The sequence below is a fragment of the Hakea prostrata genome, chromosome 8 (assembly GCF_041222555.1).
Source record: "Hakea prostrata isolate BN-2017 chromosome 8, UWA_Hpros_2, whole genome shotgun sequence".
Lineage (NCBI taxonomy): Eukaryota > Viridiplantae > Streptophyta > Magnoliopsida > Proteales > Proteaceae > Hakea > Hakea prostrata.
In genome coordinates, this window is record NC_142607.1 from 50501810 (window position 1) to 50517792 (window position 15983).

General features: G+C 37.4%; 1 protein-coding gene across 2 annotated transcripts; it reads left to right on the forward strand.

Annotated features, from left to right (window-relative positions):
- The first annotated feature begins 1869 nt into the window (after window positions 1-1869).
- On the forward strand, window positions 1870-15825 carry LOC149008454 (protein CYTOSOLIC ABA RECEPTOR KINASE 5-like). Of its 2 annotated transcripts, XM_089164739.1 has the most exons (9): window positions 1870-2205; window positions 2443-2605; window positions 3044-3181; window positions 5094-5347; window positions 5500-5626; window positions 5737-6010; window positions 8986-9118; window positions 9238-9324; window positions 14437-15825. In XM_089164739.1, the coding sequence occupies exons 3-9, from the start codon at window positions 3088-3090 to the stop codon at window positions 14563-14565; spliced, it is 1098 nt and encodes a 365-aa protein (XP_089020865.1). In that variant the 5' UTR covers window positions 1870-2205; window positions 2443-2605; window positions 3044-3087; the 3' UTR covers window positions 14566-15825. The 2 variants fall into 2 exon arrangements, with proteins under 2 accessions (XP_089020865.1, XP_089020864.1); XM_089164738.1 differs by lacking the exon at window positions 2443-2605.
- The last annotated feature ends 158 nt before the right edge of the window (window positions 15826-15983 follow it).

The following is a 15983-nucleotide window of genomic DNA, read 5'->3' on the forward strand; positions in this document are numbered from 1 at the left end:
ATATCAATATCCGATTTTCCAAATTTAGTTAATTGGTGGAGACCTCTTATTATTAACATCTTTAGTTTCAATTAGTTTTTAGCGATCTATTTTCAACATATGCAAATCCTAAGCTTGAAAATACTATCCATGAACCATATCTCCTAAACTTCGTTAGGATTTATGATTAGAAGAGGAAGAAATCATAGAGAATAGATGAAGAAACACATCTAGCATACGTGGCTTCTGATTTCTAACACCAGGGGTTTCTTTGATATATTTTCACCATAAATAGGTTTAATTGATAAATTGGATAACTCAAAGGATGGTAGTAATTTTAGGAATAACTCAGGGGTCGGGCTAGAAGTTTTCCAACTAAAAAACGACGCAACGGTGTCGAAAACTTCTACACAAACCAAGTTCAAGGGTGCAATTTTGTTAGGTTGAGATATCTTTAGGGGTGTCAAAACCTAACCTGAACCGTTAAAACCGGACCGAACCGGCCTGTTATAGCCCAAACCGGCCCGCACCGAAGCTTAATGGGCTGTGTTTGGGCTGAACAACCTCAGCCCGCAACGGTTTGGGCTGGGCTGGGCTAGCCCGTGTGCGGCCTGCTAGCCCGAACCGTTTGGCCTGAAACTAGCCCGAACCCGAACCAACCCGTTAAACCCATTATAAATAAATAAAATAAAATAAATCTAAATGTAAAAGCCAAGAAAACCCCCAAGTTTCTATTTGTTTTCTTAAGTGTTTTGCTTTGGAATATGCAAACAACAAACCTGTCAAAGCGTTCACCATTTGGAAGATGGGTTTAGTAAATATTTAGCAAATGTATTATCATTTGAAAATCTTTTAATGCTTTATTTTGATCTATTTTTACAAGTGTTAAGAACGGAAAGGAGAATAGGCAAATACAACCCACTAAAATTCATCAAGATGCTAGATTTCTTTTGTATATTAGTTCTATAATTTTTACTTCTTTGTAGAAAAAGAGTTTTTGGTTTTGAATACCCAACACAAGAGATTTGAAGAGAATTTAATGCTTATATGTGTTTACATGCTCTTGATAAATTCCACACATCAACAAAGTACTCAAAACATACTGCTCGTAAACCCGAACCCAAACCGTTAGTAAACCCAATTTGAAACCGTTAGCCCAAACCGTTAGTCAGCCCGAACCCAAACCGTACCGGCCCGAAACCGTTATTTTCTTAATGGGCCGTATTTGGGTTGAGTGTTTTTCAGCCCGAAATCGTTATGTCTAGCCTGACACCGGCCCAACCCGAACCGTTGACACCCCTAGATATCTTCCTATGGCCTTTCTAGTTAGTATTTGGTTTGGATCAGTATCCGGTTCTCACAAACTTAGATGTTTCCCCCCTTTTCAATTTAGTTACTATTGAGAATACAAAACGGTTGCATATTACCTATATCTTGAACTATATCTTGACCAGTTGACTGGGCCCTTGATAGTCATGAAATGATGAATCTGGGTCATATATTCGGAGCACTTTGTGCTCACCCAACAACTTTACAATCATAAAATACAATGGGGCCTACATGATGAAAAATAATAAATATTTTGAAAAAAAATCTTACTAGCGCTCCATGTATTTTGTGGTTGTAAAGCCGAACATAGAGTCCCTCCGACCGGGAGATGATCCTGACTCTGAAATGACCACTTTATCATAATGAATAAACAAAAAATTCAAGAAAATTAATACAATAACGGTTTACCGGGTCGGATTGAATCGGAGTATCCGTTTTAAATCAATGAAGCATCCTTGTGACACGTGTCATCGAAACCGCATAATAACACAGCAGTGAAATGGGCCCACAAAAAGCGTTAAGCATAATTCAAAACCGACGAGAGTGGAGAAACTAGAAAGTACCTCGACAAAGCCTTCAACAGAACATAAAAAACGTATTTTATGATCGAAAGCAAAGTAACGAAACCAACACCGTTGGCCATTCTGGATTCGCTTCGAAGCAAGAATCATTTCCTTCGCTGGCCTTTAACTTTTGTGTGTTTCTTATGTTTACAGACCAAGAAAGGAGATGAGAGAGAAAGGAAGCCTTTAGTTTCTTCCCTGGAACCTTCCTCTTCTGTCCGTTTGAATCCTTTCTGGCTTTCTTCTCCCATTTGATCGTCTTTTAATTACCTGTTTTCCTCCTAATTTCGTTCTGCATAGTCGTCTCGGTATAGAAACCTACGCCATAAATCAGGTAAGCTTTCTTTCATTTTTGTTTCCTCTTATCAAATCTCTGATTGATCTTTATCATTCTAGGTCTCTTTTCTTTTTTCTTGATCGATCCTGTTAAGTCTTCAATTGCGTGCATTTTGAACAAATATGTTTCGACGAATCGGTTCCTTCCTTGCAAATTAATGGTTCTTATGTTATAGCTTTCCTGGTTTCCCGTTGGAACTGATTGTGGATTATTGATATATTTTTTTTCTATCAGAACCTTAGGAAAGAAACGTCTGACTCTTCGATTTTAAAGCAGCGGCATTCTGGCTTTTGGTATTTCTGAGTTCATTGATTTTGTTCCACACGAGAAGTTCTTTTGACAATTTTGCTTCTGAAAATTAGCGCTTTGTTGTTTCGTCAATTATTAGAGATTGGTGGTGAGGATTTTCCAAATTTTGGCGTTATTAGTTTCTTAAAGTTTTAAATTTGATTCTTTGTCTGTTAATGTTTTTTATAGGTGTTTGCAATCATTAAGAATTCGAATGCTTTGATTAATTAACTATTATTGTTCTTCCATGATTTATGTGGCATGTATTAGACATATCGCTAAACTGGTTTCAACATCTAGTTCCTATGGGCAACCGTCATAATAATCTTGTGACCCGTTATTTACGTTGTTGGATTTTAAGTCAATGAGAATGGTCCTGAATTATCAAAAAGAGTTTAAGCCTTTATTAAGTTAATATTAATATTTTATTGTCCACCGAGCTATGTTCTAAATGTACCAGGTTCTTTGTATTAATAAGACCAGTATTACAGATTAAGCTGATGATTTGTTTGTCGTTTGCACGCCCATGCACCTTTTGCATTTTCAGCATTTTCAGAGAATCTAAGTTCTGGTTTGAGGAAGAGCGGAAGGATGCGACGGTGGTTCTGTTGTACATGTCAAGTAGAGGAGTCTTACCCGTTAAACGAAAGTGGACCCCTGAAAAGCCCAAGGGGCCATGCAGATGGTAAGTGATTGTTTCACGACTAGAAGTCCCAAAATAAAAAAAAGAAAAAGTCTCATGTTTCCATTGTAATTCAATTCATATGTGTAATTCACCACTGCGGGGGGGGGGGTGTTGGCATTGTGAATGGAAGTATCTTTATCCCTTCCTATGGATCTGGATCTTGATGTCTGCCAAAGATGGTACCAGTGTGGACATGAGAAATTGTTGCTAGGTTTATTTTCAACTGGAGGCTTGTTGGCTCCAAACTGAAAGGTGCCTGGCATAATATGTCACAAATTTTCTATTGCAGTTTGTGAAATGTTCATTCATTGTATAATTGTTTCCTTCATTTTCTGTTAACTGTCAAGCTGGAATGATGAGTGATATGGTTTCTTTAAAAGGAAATAAAAGATTTTCACTAGAAACAGATTGATATTTAAATGGAAGATCATGTGGCACTCTAGCTCTGGTTCTTTTATAAACTGAGACGTAGCTTTTATTTGTCTGTTTCTTTGTGATGGAAAATTTGGAGCCTGTACGCCAGTATCGTCTTCATGATGGGTCATCATATTTCAGTATCATTAAATGTGAAAACCAAATTAGGAGAGATATCTTGCCAAATAGGAAGTACTTGATAGTTAGCATATTTGCATAGGTTGATACATTTTTTGCTGGATATTTTCCTTCAGGTTTAAAGGAAGTAGAGATGCTGTAGTATATAATAATCGTCTTTGAAGCATGGTTTAGATTCTTCAGAATTTGAAGTCAGGGGCCAACCTTTAATCCAAAAACCCAAGTCGGTCCTCTTATTTTTAAATGGTGAAATCAAAGCTAGATGTTGTTGGTAAAGCATAAATCAAATAATTTCCAAGATATACTGAGATCTTGCTAAGATATCCAAGATATCTCCAAAATTTCTGAGATATAGTAAGTAGTAACTCACATGATATCTAATCTCAGAATCCCAAAAGGAAAAATGGATATTTCCAAGATCTTGACTAGTTCTCATACTATTTTTTTAAGTGAAAAAATGGCCTTGACTACACAAAGCATGGAGGCTTTGTTAGACAATGGAAACTTGTAAGAGTTGGGGGTTGTGAGAACATCTAGGCTGTAGCTGAGTAAGATACTTGAGTTATGATTGGAGAATGCCAAGTTGAGTCCACACTTATCAAGTTGCTTGGATGCCTAGGTAGGTGCCTTGCTGGCTGGTTGGCGTCTTGAGTTTCTTTTTTACCCTCTTCAGTGCCGCTGTTCCCTTGTGCCGGATGCTAAGGTTGAAACTAGTTTTGTGCCAATTTGTTTTGGCTCTCTCAATATCTTTGAATTGTGATAGCTTCTGAAATGATACATATTCTTTATCTCTTTTTGATAGTGAAGCAAGAGAGACAATGGAGCAAATTTCAACTAGTTTCTAATTGTGGGAATACACAAATTGATGTGTTTGATTGACTGTTGCTTTATCTCAATCATATCTAATTCAGTATATGGATTCTATGTTACTTTACTGCAAAATAAAAACACTTATTTACTGTCCTTGGGGAAAATCCAATACTGCTGGTTAACCTTTTAGATTTGTCCTATCATATCTGGATCCAATCCAGATTGGATGGTGCATCCATATCATGTTTGCAAACCTAGCCTTGGTTTTTATTTGGAGAATTAGGGAAAAGTCCAAAAAAGAAAAGCTTTGTTTCTTGGACTTTCAAATTTATGCTAGAACAATTTTTAGCTTAAGTAAAAGGTATTTAAAGATTTTTTGTGGACTTTTCACTCTTTCTGTAATCACAGAATCATTTGTTCTTGCTAGCTTCAATTCATTAAATATACTTAAATAAAAAATGTTATGGAATCTATACAATATTATCATTTCCAATATTTGTTCAGAGTTGAGCAGTTGTTCTGTTTAAACTAATTTTTTGGTCCCTATCAGGAAACCAATACGGCTTTAAGGCATCTGCTCCAGTAAAGCCCGAAGTACAAAACACGCCACCACCTATTGAAGTGCCTGCGTTGTCCTTAGATGAAATAAAGGAAAAGACTGACAACTTTGGATCAAAGGCATTGATTGGTGAAGGATCATATGGAAGAGTATATTATGCAACCTTAAACAACGGAAAGGCTGTGGCCATAAAAAAACTTGATGTTTCATCTGAGCCCGAAACTGATGATGTTTTTCTGACTCAGGTATCTTTAGTAACTTACCTTATAATTGCAGGATTTTGCATTGCAGTCATACTCATTGGTGTTAAATGAGTAAAAAGGATTGAATCTTTCGATTTGCTACTTATTCTCCTCTTGTGGTTACCTGTCATAATTTGACTTCTCTCTAATTTCAGGTTTCCAGGGTGTCAACACTGAAGCATGACAATGTTGTTGAGTTGCTTGGATACTGTTTGGAAGGAAATCTCCGTATATTATCATATGAGTTTGCTACCATGGGGTCTTTGCATGACATTTTACATGGTATGATGTTTGGTTATCCACATGTGGTCAGTTGTTACTAGAACTGATACCTTTCGGATGGTTTTGCCCTTGCTTTGGATCCTTTCTTCTAATATTTATTGCAATTGCAGGAAGAAAGGGAGTCCAAGGTGCACAGCCAGGTCCCTTGCTTGACTGGATGCAGCGTGTGAGAATTGCTGTTGATGCAGCTAGGGGACTGGATTACTTGCATGAGAGGGTGTCACCTCCTATAATACACCGAGATATTAGATCAAGCAATGTGCTCCTATTTGAGGGCTTCAAAGCCAAAATTGCAGATTTCAACCTTTCAAATCAGGCTCCTGATATGGCTGCTCGTCTTCATTCAACCCGAGTTTTGGGGACTTTTGGTTATCATGCTCCAGAGTAATGCTGCTGAATCTTGCACTAATCTTGTTTATATTTGGCTAAAGTTTATTTTAACAAGTTTTCTATGAGGTTCTCTTTTGCAACTTTTGATTGAATAGTGGACTTCCCCCTATGCCAGTGGATAGTGTTAAGTGATGTGTTAGTTCTGGCGATAAGTTGATATAGCACCACCTGTGCTGCATCTGTTCCATTTGGCAGTGTCATAACCATTACTCTATAACCCCTTTTTAAGAGGAAGAGAAAGAAAGAAAGAAAGGGGGTTGCGTATGAAAGGGGCTTGCTTATTGAGTACTTGTTAATACTGTAGATTTGAGTGTTGAAAGTCCCTGTGTTTGATTGCACACATTGGTTGGAGTGGCACTAGCACTTAGAAATATTTTTACTTGCTATTCTTCTCATGTTTCGTTTCAACCAGTGGTTCAAAATCTGTTAGGATTTACATTTTCTAGTGTTTTTTTTGGGGTTGTTGTGTGTGTGGAGGCCAATCTAGTTTTCTAGATCCGTTGTAGTTTTCAAAAATAATTATTTGTTCCTTTACCCCCCCCCCCCCACAAAAAAAAAATAATTTGGTCAGTTCAAGGATTTTAGGATGTGATTATGATCCCTATTGGACATCCAGGGAGCTTCTATGTTTATTTTGTGGAATTCCTTTGATCCTTCAAGATATTGTAATATGTACATATATTTCCATCTAACTGTCCCTATACAGATTCTCTTGGCCGGTTTAATGTTAGCCTCCTTTGCTTCTAGAACCAGACAATGTGTCAATCACTGCTTAATTTTCTAAACTTATACAGCTTCCTACAGAGAGATCTTTTTGGGTTTAGTAGATGCTTATTTTTGTTAATGATGAATGGCATTGAGTGTTAGAAGGTAGGCAGGGATTAGTTATTTCCTGATGTGATCCATAGAAAAAATTCGAGGGAAACTCAAGTTTCAACCAAGTGAAAATGGGAAACCTAGGTGGGAAACTGGGAAATTTCGAGAAAACTTAGGACTTTTTTGTGCAAGTTTCGACAGGTTTTAGGGAGTATTTTAGGGTGGCACTCTGCATTTAAGCTAATTAGAGTATAAAAACACATTGTTTGCATTTTGCTAAAAAAATCAATGTAGATATGTTATTCAATGTACATAACATCAATGTAGAGTTGTCCGAGAAGTACACTATGAACTTAACTACTTAAGTACATAACATTCAATATGTACTAACTTCAAAACATCAAATACAAAGTAACTGACTATAAAGGAAAGTACAACTCAATGCCAAGAGGAGTGCCTTAGTGGATCCATCCTGTGAGTTGAGTAGTGCTATGCCTGTAAGGCTGTAACATCCTCTCTTCTAACCAACAAATATAGACATCACATGACATTTTATGCCTATGGTTGTCAGGGTAATCGACAATGACAACTTTATAAGTCTGCTCATCAACATGCCTAAGATAACCAGTTTGAGGGAATACGCAATTTGGATATGGAAGTCCTGATGGAGGGGCTATTTGTCATAGTATTTGGGGAAACATGAAAGAAATAAAAAATTGAAAATTTGGGAAAGCTATGAAACTTGTAGGAAAAAATCCTAGGTTTCCACAAAATTTCCCATGTTTCCCACAAAATTTGGGAATTTTTTTTCTCATGAACTAGCTGGGTTGAACCAGGTTTCAATGAAATTTCGACGGTTTCGATCGAAACTTGGGATTTTTTTCAGTCTCCTAGTTTTTCGTTTCGAGGTTCCCAAAATGAGAAATTTTGGTGGAAATTTTGTAAGTTTCGACAAAATTTTTTTCTATGATGTGATCAACTATTTACTAGTTTTAGTATGTAAATAGACATCCCTTACGTATCTCGAAAAACTGAAGTTGGTTGAGAGGAGATAGAATATAGTAAAAAATTGACTACTTCTGAAAATCTCGACCAAAGATTTCAAATATATTGAGAACATGGGTGAAATCTTGAATATTGTGAGAATCTCAACCACCAAAGTTAGTAGATATTCACATACTCGTAGTGTATCGTTGGACTAGAAGACTAGGTTAGGCTCTATACGGTAGCAGTTCTGTTTTTTTTCACGTTTCTAGCTCAGGCACATATTTTCTGTTTCTTGTATTTTTGCACTTCTTTTTGGTCCCAGATTCTGTATGGTAAAATTGGAAAGAAATTGTTTTTATAACAACACAAGAAGCAGATGCTCTTTTAGAGTTATGTTATGTTTTAAATGCAAATGACTTTTTCCCCTTATGACTTAAGTGTATATATTTTAATTGTCAATAAAGATTTAGAAAGAGATTACTTTATAGGTTCTGTATTTTTTTTTAACTTCACTCCTGCCCACAATTTGAATGCCTTTTTCTCTGTGTGTGTGTGTCTGAAGAGAATTAGGATTGCTTTTGCAGGACTACTCCTCAGATCTTCTGGTCAGGACATGCTTAGTTGCAAAGGATGAGTTTTATCAGCCAAAATTTCTGATGGAGGCCCCCCCCCCCCCCCCCCCCCCCAAAAAAAAAAAAAAAAACCATTCCCCTAGCTTGACCTACAGTAGGAAAAAGGTTAGGAGACGGCCACACCCCCACTCAACAACCTACATGGATGAGCTTAGTATACCTAGAATATTAGAATGGGAATAAAATTAGGCCAAGGATCAATTGATTTATTTGACGTTAGGGATAAATTAATTTTTCCCATCCCCTTCCACCTATATATGTAGCATGGTGTTAAGGTTGGTTGGGTTGGACGGAAACTGAACACTAGTATGGTTAATTATTGAATGTTAATGCATTGACAAAGGGGCCAGAAAAAATGTAGCTTCTAAGAAAATTTTAGCAAATTTTAGATAATAAGAATCTTGTCAGATTCGTTCTGATTTTGTGAACTCCCATTTCCATTTCGTTTTGATTTCCATACTGCAGTTCTGTTGTCTCTCCACTATTTCAGCATCCTTCTGTTTTGGTGATATTGATGAATAAGACCTAACACAGGTATGCAATGACTGGTCAATTGACACAAAAAAGCGACGTATATAGCTTTGGGGTGGTGCTTCTGGAGCTTCTAACCGGTAGGAAGCCTGTGGACCACACAATGCCTCGTGGTCAACAGAGTCTTGTCACCTGGGTGAGCCTTAATAGTAGCCTGTGATTACTGTTTTGATGAGTTGTGGGGTACAATAATTCTGGTTTTGGATATTTCACTTTATGCCGTTTTAATTTGTTGTTTTCTATATTTGGACATAGGCAACACCAAGACTGAGTGAGGACAAGGTTAAACAATGTGTTGATCCAAAGCTAAATGGAGAATATCCTCCAAAAGGAGTTGCCAAGGTCGGTCTCTCTCTCTCTCTCTCTCTCTCTCACTCACTCACTCACTCTCACACACACAGACGCACAAAGAAAGAAGCCAGATGCATGGATCCAAAATGTGCACAGTGGAAGGTCTGGCTTAGTTTTCAAGGTCTCCTGCTCATTGTGCTTGAGAGGCCCAGTTATAGTTCTTGAAACAACCCCCCCCCCAACTCAAAAAAGAAAAAACTGCAAAATAAGAATACCTCAAACAATTGTAAATATAATATTATAATCTAATTATGTCTGAACCAAAAACAAATCTAATGCTTATGCAAGTAAGAGCACGCTAATTGTAGAAGCATGCTCCCCCAATGGTATGGGTCATTGACATGTTCTGGTGTATAAACTAACAACTTGTATCAACAGTTGATTTAGATTTCATGAATTGTTGACTTGCTGGTGTCATGCTTTAGCTTGAGGGGTGCCCACACGCAACATACACACACAGGAGGTAATGCATAAAACTCAGCACCTGCAAACCGCAGATGCCAATCTAGCACTCTGAAAGGGATTAATGAGGGTCCAATAAACCAGGACGTTGTATGAACAAGCCAAGTTTGAGTAGGTCAGGAGAGGGTGTACAGTCCAATTGAGTGCTAGGGTTAGGTTAAGTTAAGGTTTTTCTGTTTAGTCAAAGAGGTGGTCTGGGAGGCTTAACAATGAAGTTTGGGCTTAATGAAAGAGGTCCCAGTGCTGAATTTGAAACTCCAGCTAATTAGGGTTTGGTTTTTCAGGTTTCAGGTAACTGAATCTTTGTTGGAATTTAGGTTATGATTGGAATTGGGGGGGGGGGGGGTGAGGTTGTGTTTGAGTTCTTGTATGGCTGGGATAATTATTCAATTGAAATATTGGGTGGAATTGATTGCTGGATGGTGAGATCTGAAAATTCAGCTTGTGAATACTTGGAAGGTGGAATTCTTGGGTTTTGGTTGATGGATGGGACTGTGAGGAGCATCAGATATGTGGGACTTGTAAAGGGAAGCTGTGGTCCAAAGGTGGAATGTTTCTAATGATTGGATGCAGTGTAGTTGCAGTTTTACGAAAATAAAGACTTAAGGTTTAGAGGAAATTGTAGTGGCACCCCAAAATGGAGGTCTTAAAGCACTAACACCCCACTTTATGTTTAAAAAACACAGAGACCCCAAAATTGGATTTTCATTGGATACATTAGTCCAATTTGTCACTGAAAACCGTTAAGTCACTGTTTATTATGGGGATATTTTAGGAATTGAAAGAAAATAAACAGTGAATTAGCAGTTTTCACTAATAAATTGGACTAATGTATCCAATGAAAATCCAATTATGGGGTCTCTGTGTTTTTCAAACATAAAGTGAGGTGTCAGTGCTTTAAGGCCTCCATTTTGGGGTGCCGGTGCAATTTACTCTAAGGTTTATGGAGGTTTAGAAGAAGAATTGTGGGTTGGGGATTGTCAGTAACTTGTTGTAGTTGCAGGAAATCCTTGGCATAAGCTTGTTACTTGACCAGTTTGATGAAAAAATGAAGTAAACTCATGAGATTGAAGGCGATCTTCAATCTAGTTTAATGGTAGCTTGAGTTCGAACTTCCTTGATAGAATAGGATCAACAGCGTGCCTGTTATTCCGAGACCTTGATTTGAACCAACTTATGGGACAAAATAGGTTAGTTTAGGGTAGGGTTTTGTGATTTGGGCTAGAATGGGTTGTGCTTGTGACTATTGATGGAGATGGTTAATGTGTAATAGCTTGGAGATCTCAATTAATAGGTTAGACTTCAAAGTTATTAGGTTAGGTTTCAAAGCAAAAGGATGATTCCAAGAAATGTGTAGAAAATGAGATATATCTAAATGATGTAGACAGGGACTTGGGCTTTCTCTGGTACAGTCTCAATTTATGATTTTGACATATAAACGTAAATAGATGTGTTCCATATGATTTATGACTCCTCATTAAAGTAAATCAATTTAAGCATAAATTCATGAATAGATAAAGGGTTTAGGATTTATTACCATAAACTGTTAGTGTTTGTTTATGCAGATACCATTAATAAACATGTGCAGAATTGATATTTAGGTATGGTAAAATAACAAAAATTGGAACAAAGCTTTACGTTTCTCTCTCTCCAACGTCCACCTTGCTCCCATCTTCTCTTTTCTAATATTCTAAGGGTATCAAAACTAGCCAAACCAATAAAATCAAACCAGAACCAACTTAAAACAAATTTATGATACAAATATATCACTGATCCAACTATAAAGGAAACCTACTTTTTTTTTACATATGTATAGTATGTACTATGCATTAGTAAGCAGTAACCAAATGATTGTTGTTTATAACCCTATTATCACCTATTATGATAATTGACTATTCATAAATAGGTCGTTAACATACACATATAAATCATGCCAAAGAGAGGCTTGGACTTCTAAGTTGGAAATCCTCATGAAACTTGGATTGAACCTAGAGGCTGATAGGTGGATGATTCTTCCAATGTTGGGTGGAAACAAAGTTTTATTTCTTGATTTTGGAGGGAGAAATTAGTGTTTCGAATCAGTAACTGTTAAGACTATAATTTGGCTTGTTTTAATGGGCTGAAGCTTGGAGGGAATGTAGGTAAGCAGAAATATGACCTTCCAAGTTTGATTGGATTTGGATGGCTCAATTGGAAGGCATGAGTGTTCTTGGTTTTGGGGTTCTAGGGAGTATGAAAAGTCAAGGATTAGCTCGTTCTTAGGGTTAGGATGATGGGAGTAGGCTGCAACTTGGTTTGAAGGTAAGGGAGGGTGGTTAGTGTTTGGGATAGATCTGATGGTTACACTGGTGTAAATCTGACTTTGAATTTTTGTTGTCTTGGAGAGTCCAAGAATCAAGAATATAAAAGTCAAAAAAGGGGTGAAGAGGAAAGGGGGATGTGGCATGTAGGCTGCCAGATACCAGGATTGGGAGCCTTGAGAAGTTGTGGATCAGGTGGAATGTCTTCCAAATGCTTTCAGTTCCATACAGGGTATCTGGCTTGATCTCACCCAGAAGCCTAGGTTTACTCAAGTATTGGAGTTTCCTTTACCAGGATTGACATAAACAGCAATGCACAATCACAATCACATGCAAAAGCATTCCAGCTTGACAGAAAATAACTTTATTGATCAACTTTGGTCTATTCCATTGACTGGGAGTGCTATTCACAGCCTTACATATGAACCCTAGCAAGATTAGAACTTAGAAACTGACTAGGACAGTAGCTAACCTATTCTTGTACTGACTTAGCAACAACCAAATTGTGGCATTACTAAAATCCCAACACCAGGAAAAAAAAAAGAGTAATGGCTTGAAGTGCTGCTGGGCAGCAAGCCCAGGAGTTTCACGGTTTCACCTGGGCTCCCAAGGGTGGGGTAGTAAGTTTGCTCTATTAAGGGGTTGGCTCTGCGATGAAGGTGTCAGTTGATTCAACACTAGTCCCACCAGATTTTACATTTTGTGCTAATTTGAGCTCACAATGGAGAAAGAATGCGGTAGTAGCTTGCTAAGTAATTTCATTGATTAAAGTCTTGTTTGGTAATTTCTTGTCACAACTTTGTATAACAGACTCAGAGCCTGCAATCTGAAAGTATAAAAGTAAATTAAGTATAAAAGCTGATTTTGTACATAACCTAACTACTCATGCTTTAAGCTCATAAAAGTGGCCTGCTACATACTAGACCCATAGGATCAGAGGCTTAACATGTATGGAACCTTACCTAGCCTTGTTCCCAGGAAGAGAAATACAGTTTGGTGATCAGTCTGCACCAGATACTAGACAACTGTGCATTACATACATTCATTATATAGAGCTTTCTTGAGAATATTCTCCATATTTGTACATTTTCTTTTTATTTATTGGGAGACAGAATGCTGCTTGGCCATGCGGCCGTGTGCTCACTAGAGCACATGCTCAGACATCCAACATTGAGGGCAGGGTGGGCATTTCACCACCCCATTTCCCAGGCACACGACCAAGCAGTGTTCCTTTATTTATTTATCTTTGCCAATTGTTTTCAAATCAGTGTGTTACCATTGATATGTCGTTTGCGAGCAGTAATTGCTCAAAATTCATTCAGTGTATGGTATATTTGACTGTGCACATGGAGTATCTGATGAAGTAATAGTGAATTTAGCTACTTGTGCACCATCTATTATACCCCAGATATTTTTATATAATTCCCATAACATGTTAAATGCTGCACTTCACACCAACCAGTATAGTTTTTAAGTAGGTAAAATCTGGTGTAAGTAGAGTATTTATGTTAACTCATATTTGATGACTGTATATAAACTAATGAGTGTAGAAAGGTGCTTCTATATAAGGAATTCTTGGATGCAGATAAATCTTATGTAGGTCAATGTCTATTTACAACTTGGAAGGCAAAGAAAATTCTGAGAGGACAGGTTTTGGCTCGAGAATTGGTACTAGTTTTGGATTAAGGAATGTCTCATGGCCTGAGTACTGGCTTTTTGATACTAATACCAACTATTTTATTGAGGTGAATGGTATATAGTTTCTCACTAAAACAAGGAGTATGATATGCTCTTTTCCTCTCTTTTGCTGCATGATGAATTTTAATGTAGTATTTACCACAAACATAGTAGTTGTGGAAATTTTAAATTGTGTTACCACCCATCAGGATTGAGTTTTTCTTAAGAAGAAATGTTATTGGGATGATGAAATAATTTTGCAACAGTTAGATTTCTATAGGGATGTAATGGAGAGGGTAAGAGTGTTAACAGGTGAAGCAGCTCCGTGATGCAAATGCCAGCACAGATATTACTGTGAGAGATGTCAAGTAGTAAGAACGAGTCCCTGCTAAGAATTCAATACTCCAGTTAGTAATTAGGATTATCTCTGAGTTTTCTGTGGAGAAAATATTCTTGGCTAGATTCTGTTTTACTGTTTAGTATTGCAGATTGAACCTATAATGTGTGTCATAGTTTTGTTTTATGTTTAATTGGATGTCCTTTATGATGGGTGATGACTTTTCATCTTCTGTAACTGCAACCGTAGATCATCTGATTCAATGACTCTGGATTGTGATACAGTTTAAACTAAACGTGTATTTGGTAATGGTATTGGTTGATGCAGCTGGCAGCTGTAGCAGCCTTATGTGTGCAGTATGAATCTGAGTTCCGGCCAAATATGAGCATCGTAGTCAAAGCGCTCCAACCACTCCTCAATCAGAAGCCTGCTGCACCAGTAGCACCCGATAATTAAGACAAACAATGCTTACCCTACTTTTCTCCTCATGTCTTGATTCTGCCTAGTTGTTGCATTTTTTTTTTCATGGCAGATTCTGCCAGGTTGAGTTATATATATATATATATATATTTTTTTTTCAAAGTTTCTTTGCGCATTGAGATTCAGGTTGTCAATGGATGGGCACTTCAGCTGGTATCTGGGTTATTGCTGTTCTGCAAAATTGTGAATCATGAGTGACATGGGATCGGGATGATGTGGATGACATTTGACAGCCAGACAGACATTCCTTTTTCCCTTGAGTTTGAACACATGCTCGTGAACTTTGTACATCAATTGATTTCCAATTTGACACATATGTGTCATTATAATAATGCATCTACATTCTTCTATTTCTGCATTAGGGCATAGAACATAGCAGATAGGATTTGTACCTTGAACCTCAATCAAATTCTACAGCAGGTGTTGGACTGTTTGGGAACTGTCAGCAAGTGGGATTTTTCTCCCCTTCTTGGTTGGCAATTCCATTTCAAAGCCGGTTCAAGGTCTCTTCGGCGTCAACGCTACTTTAATGGTGGACGATTGGATTAACCCTAGTTCCAATTTTTCTTCATTGGTTTGCAGTGCTTTCCATATTGCTGCTCAACTGCTTTAAATCGTCCAGAAACTTGACGGTTTAAAATCTTTCCTTTCCTTCATTTTACTTCCCAGCGAGATTGACATTCTGATCAATTTTAATTTAAAATGCTTGTTTTGTTCATTCTACTCCCCTGCCCGCTTGCTTTTCTTTTGTCATCCTCATACCAGTCAGTGATCAGGGCCCAGAGGCCCAGGGGATGAGAAGGGAGGGAAGGAAAATGTGTGTAGTAATGGAATTTTGAATTTAAGATTTACTAGGTCTTAGTGTCTCTAAATAGAAAAGTACATCCATGTCAGTCTCCTTCTGATTCTCAAGTTTTACTTTGAGATTGATCTTTCTTTCTGTTTTTTTACGTGTTAATCCTAATAGAATTCTAGTTTAAGGGTTTCTTTTGTGCCAACTTCTTTACTGCTCATCTTTATCCTCCTCTACGTGTCAGGTCCTTCTCTTTTAGTTTTCACCTCTAGGTGTCAGGTCCTTCTCTTTTGGTTTTCAGTAATTTTTTCTAACTACTCTCTTTAGCCTCAAATCATCTATGATTTCCTTGGGAGATGAATTCAATTTTCTCAGCCATGTTTGACATATCATGTGCTTAAATTATTCCTTTCCATTTTTTTTATTTTCAATAGCAATGACAACAAGTAGCCTTTTACCATCTAAATGGGGTTTGCATGTAGCTTCTTACCATCTAAATGGGGTTTGCAGTTTGCTACATGGATATTTATCTTTTAATTAGCTCTATTTGAGATCGTATTAAATATAAAACCTAATCTGTATTATCCCTTGTCACCATTTT

Excerpts from the sequence above, each read along its gene's own strand:
- LOC149008454 (XM_089164739.1), top strand. The coding sequence starts at position 3,088 with ATGCGACGGTGGTTCTGTTGTACATGTCAAGTAGAGGAGTCTTACCCG. Across the intron at positions 3,182-5,093 it reads CCCAAGGGGCCATGCAGATG|GAAACCAATACGGCTTTAAG; the intron begins GTAAGTGATTGT and ends GGTCCCTATCAG. Across the intron at positions 9,325-14,436 it reads CTCCAAAAGGAGTTGCCAAG|CTGGCAGCTGTAGCAGCCTT; the intron begins GTCGGTCTCTCT and ends TGGTTGATGCAG.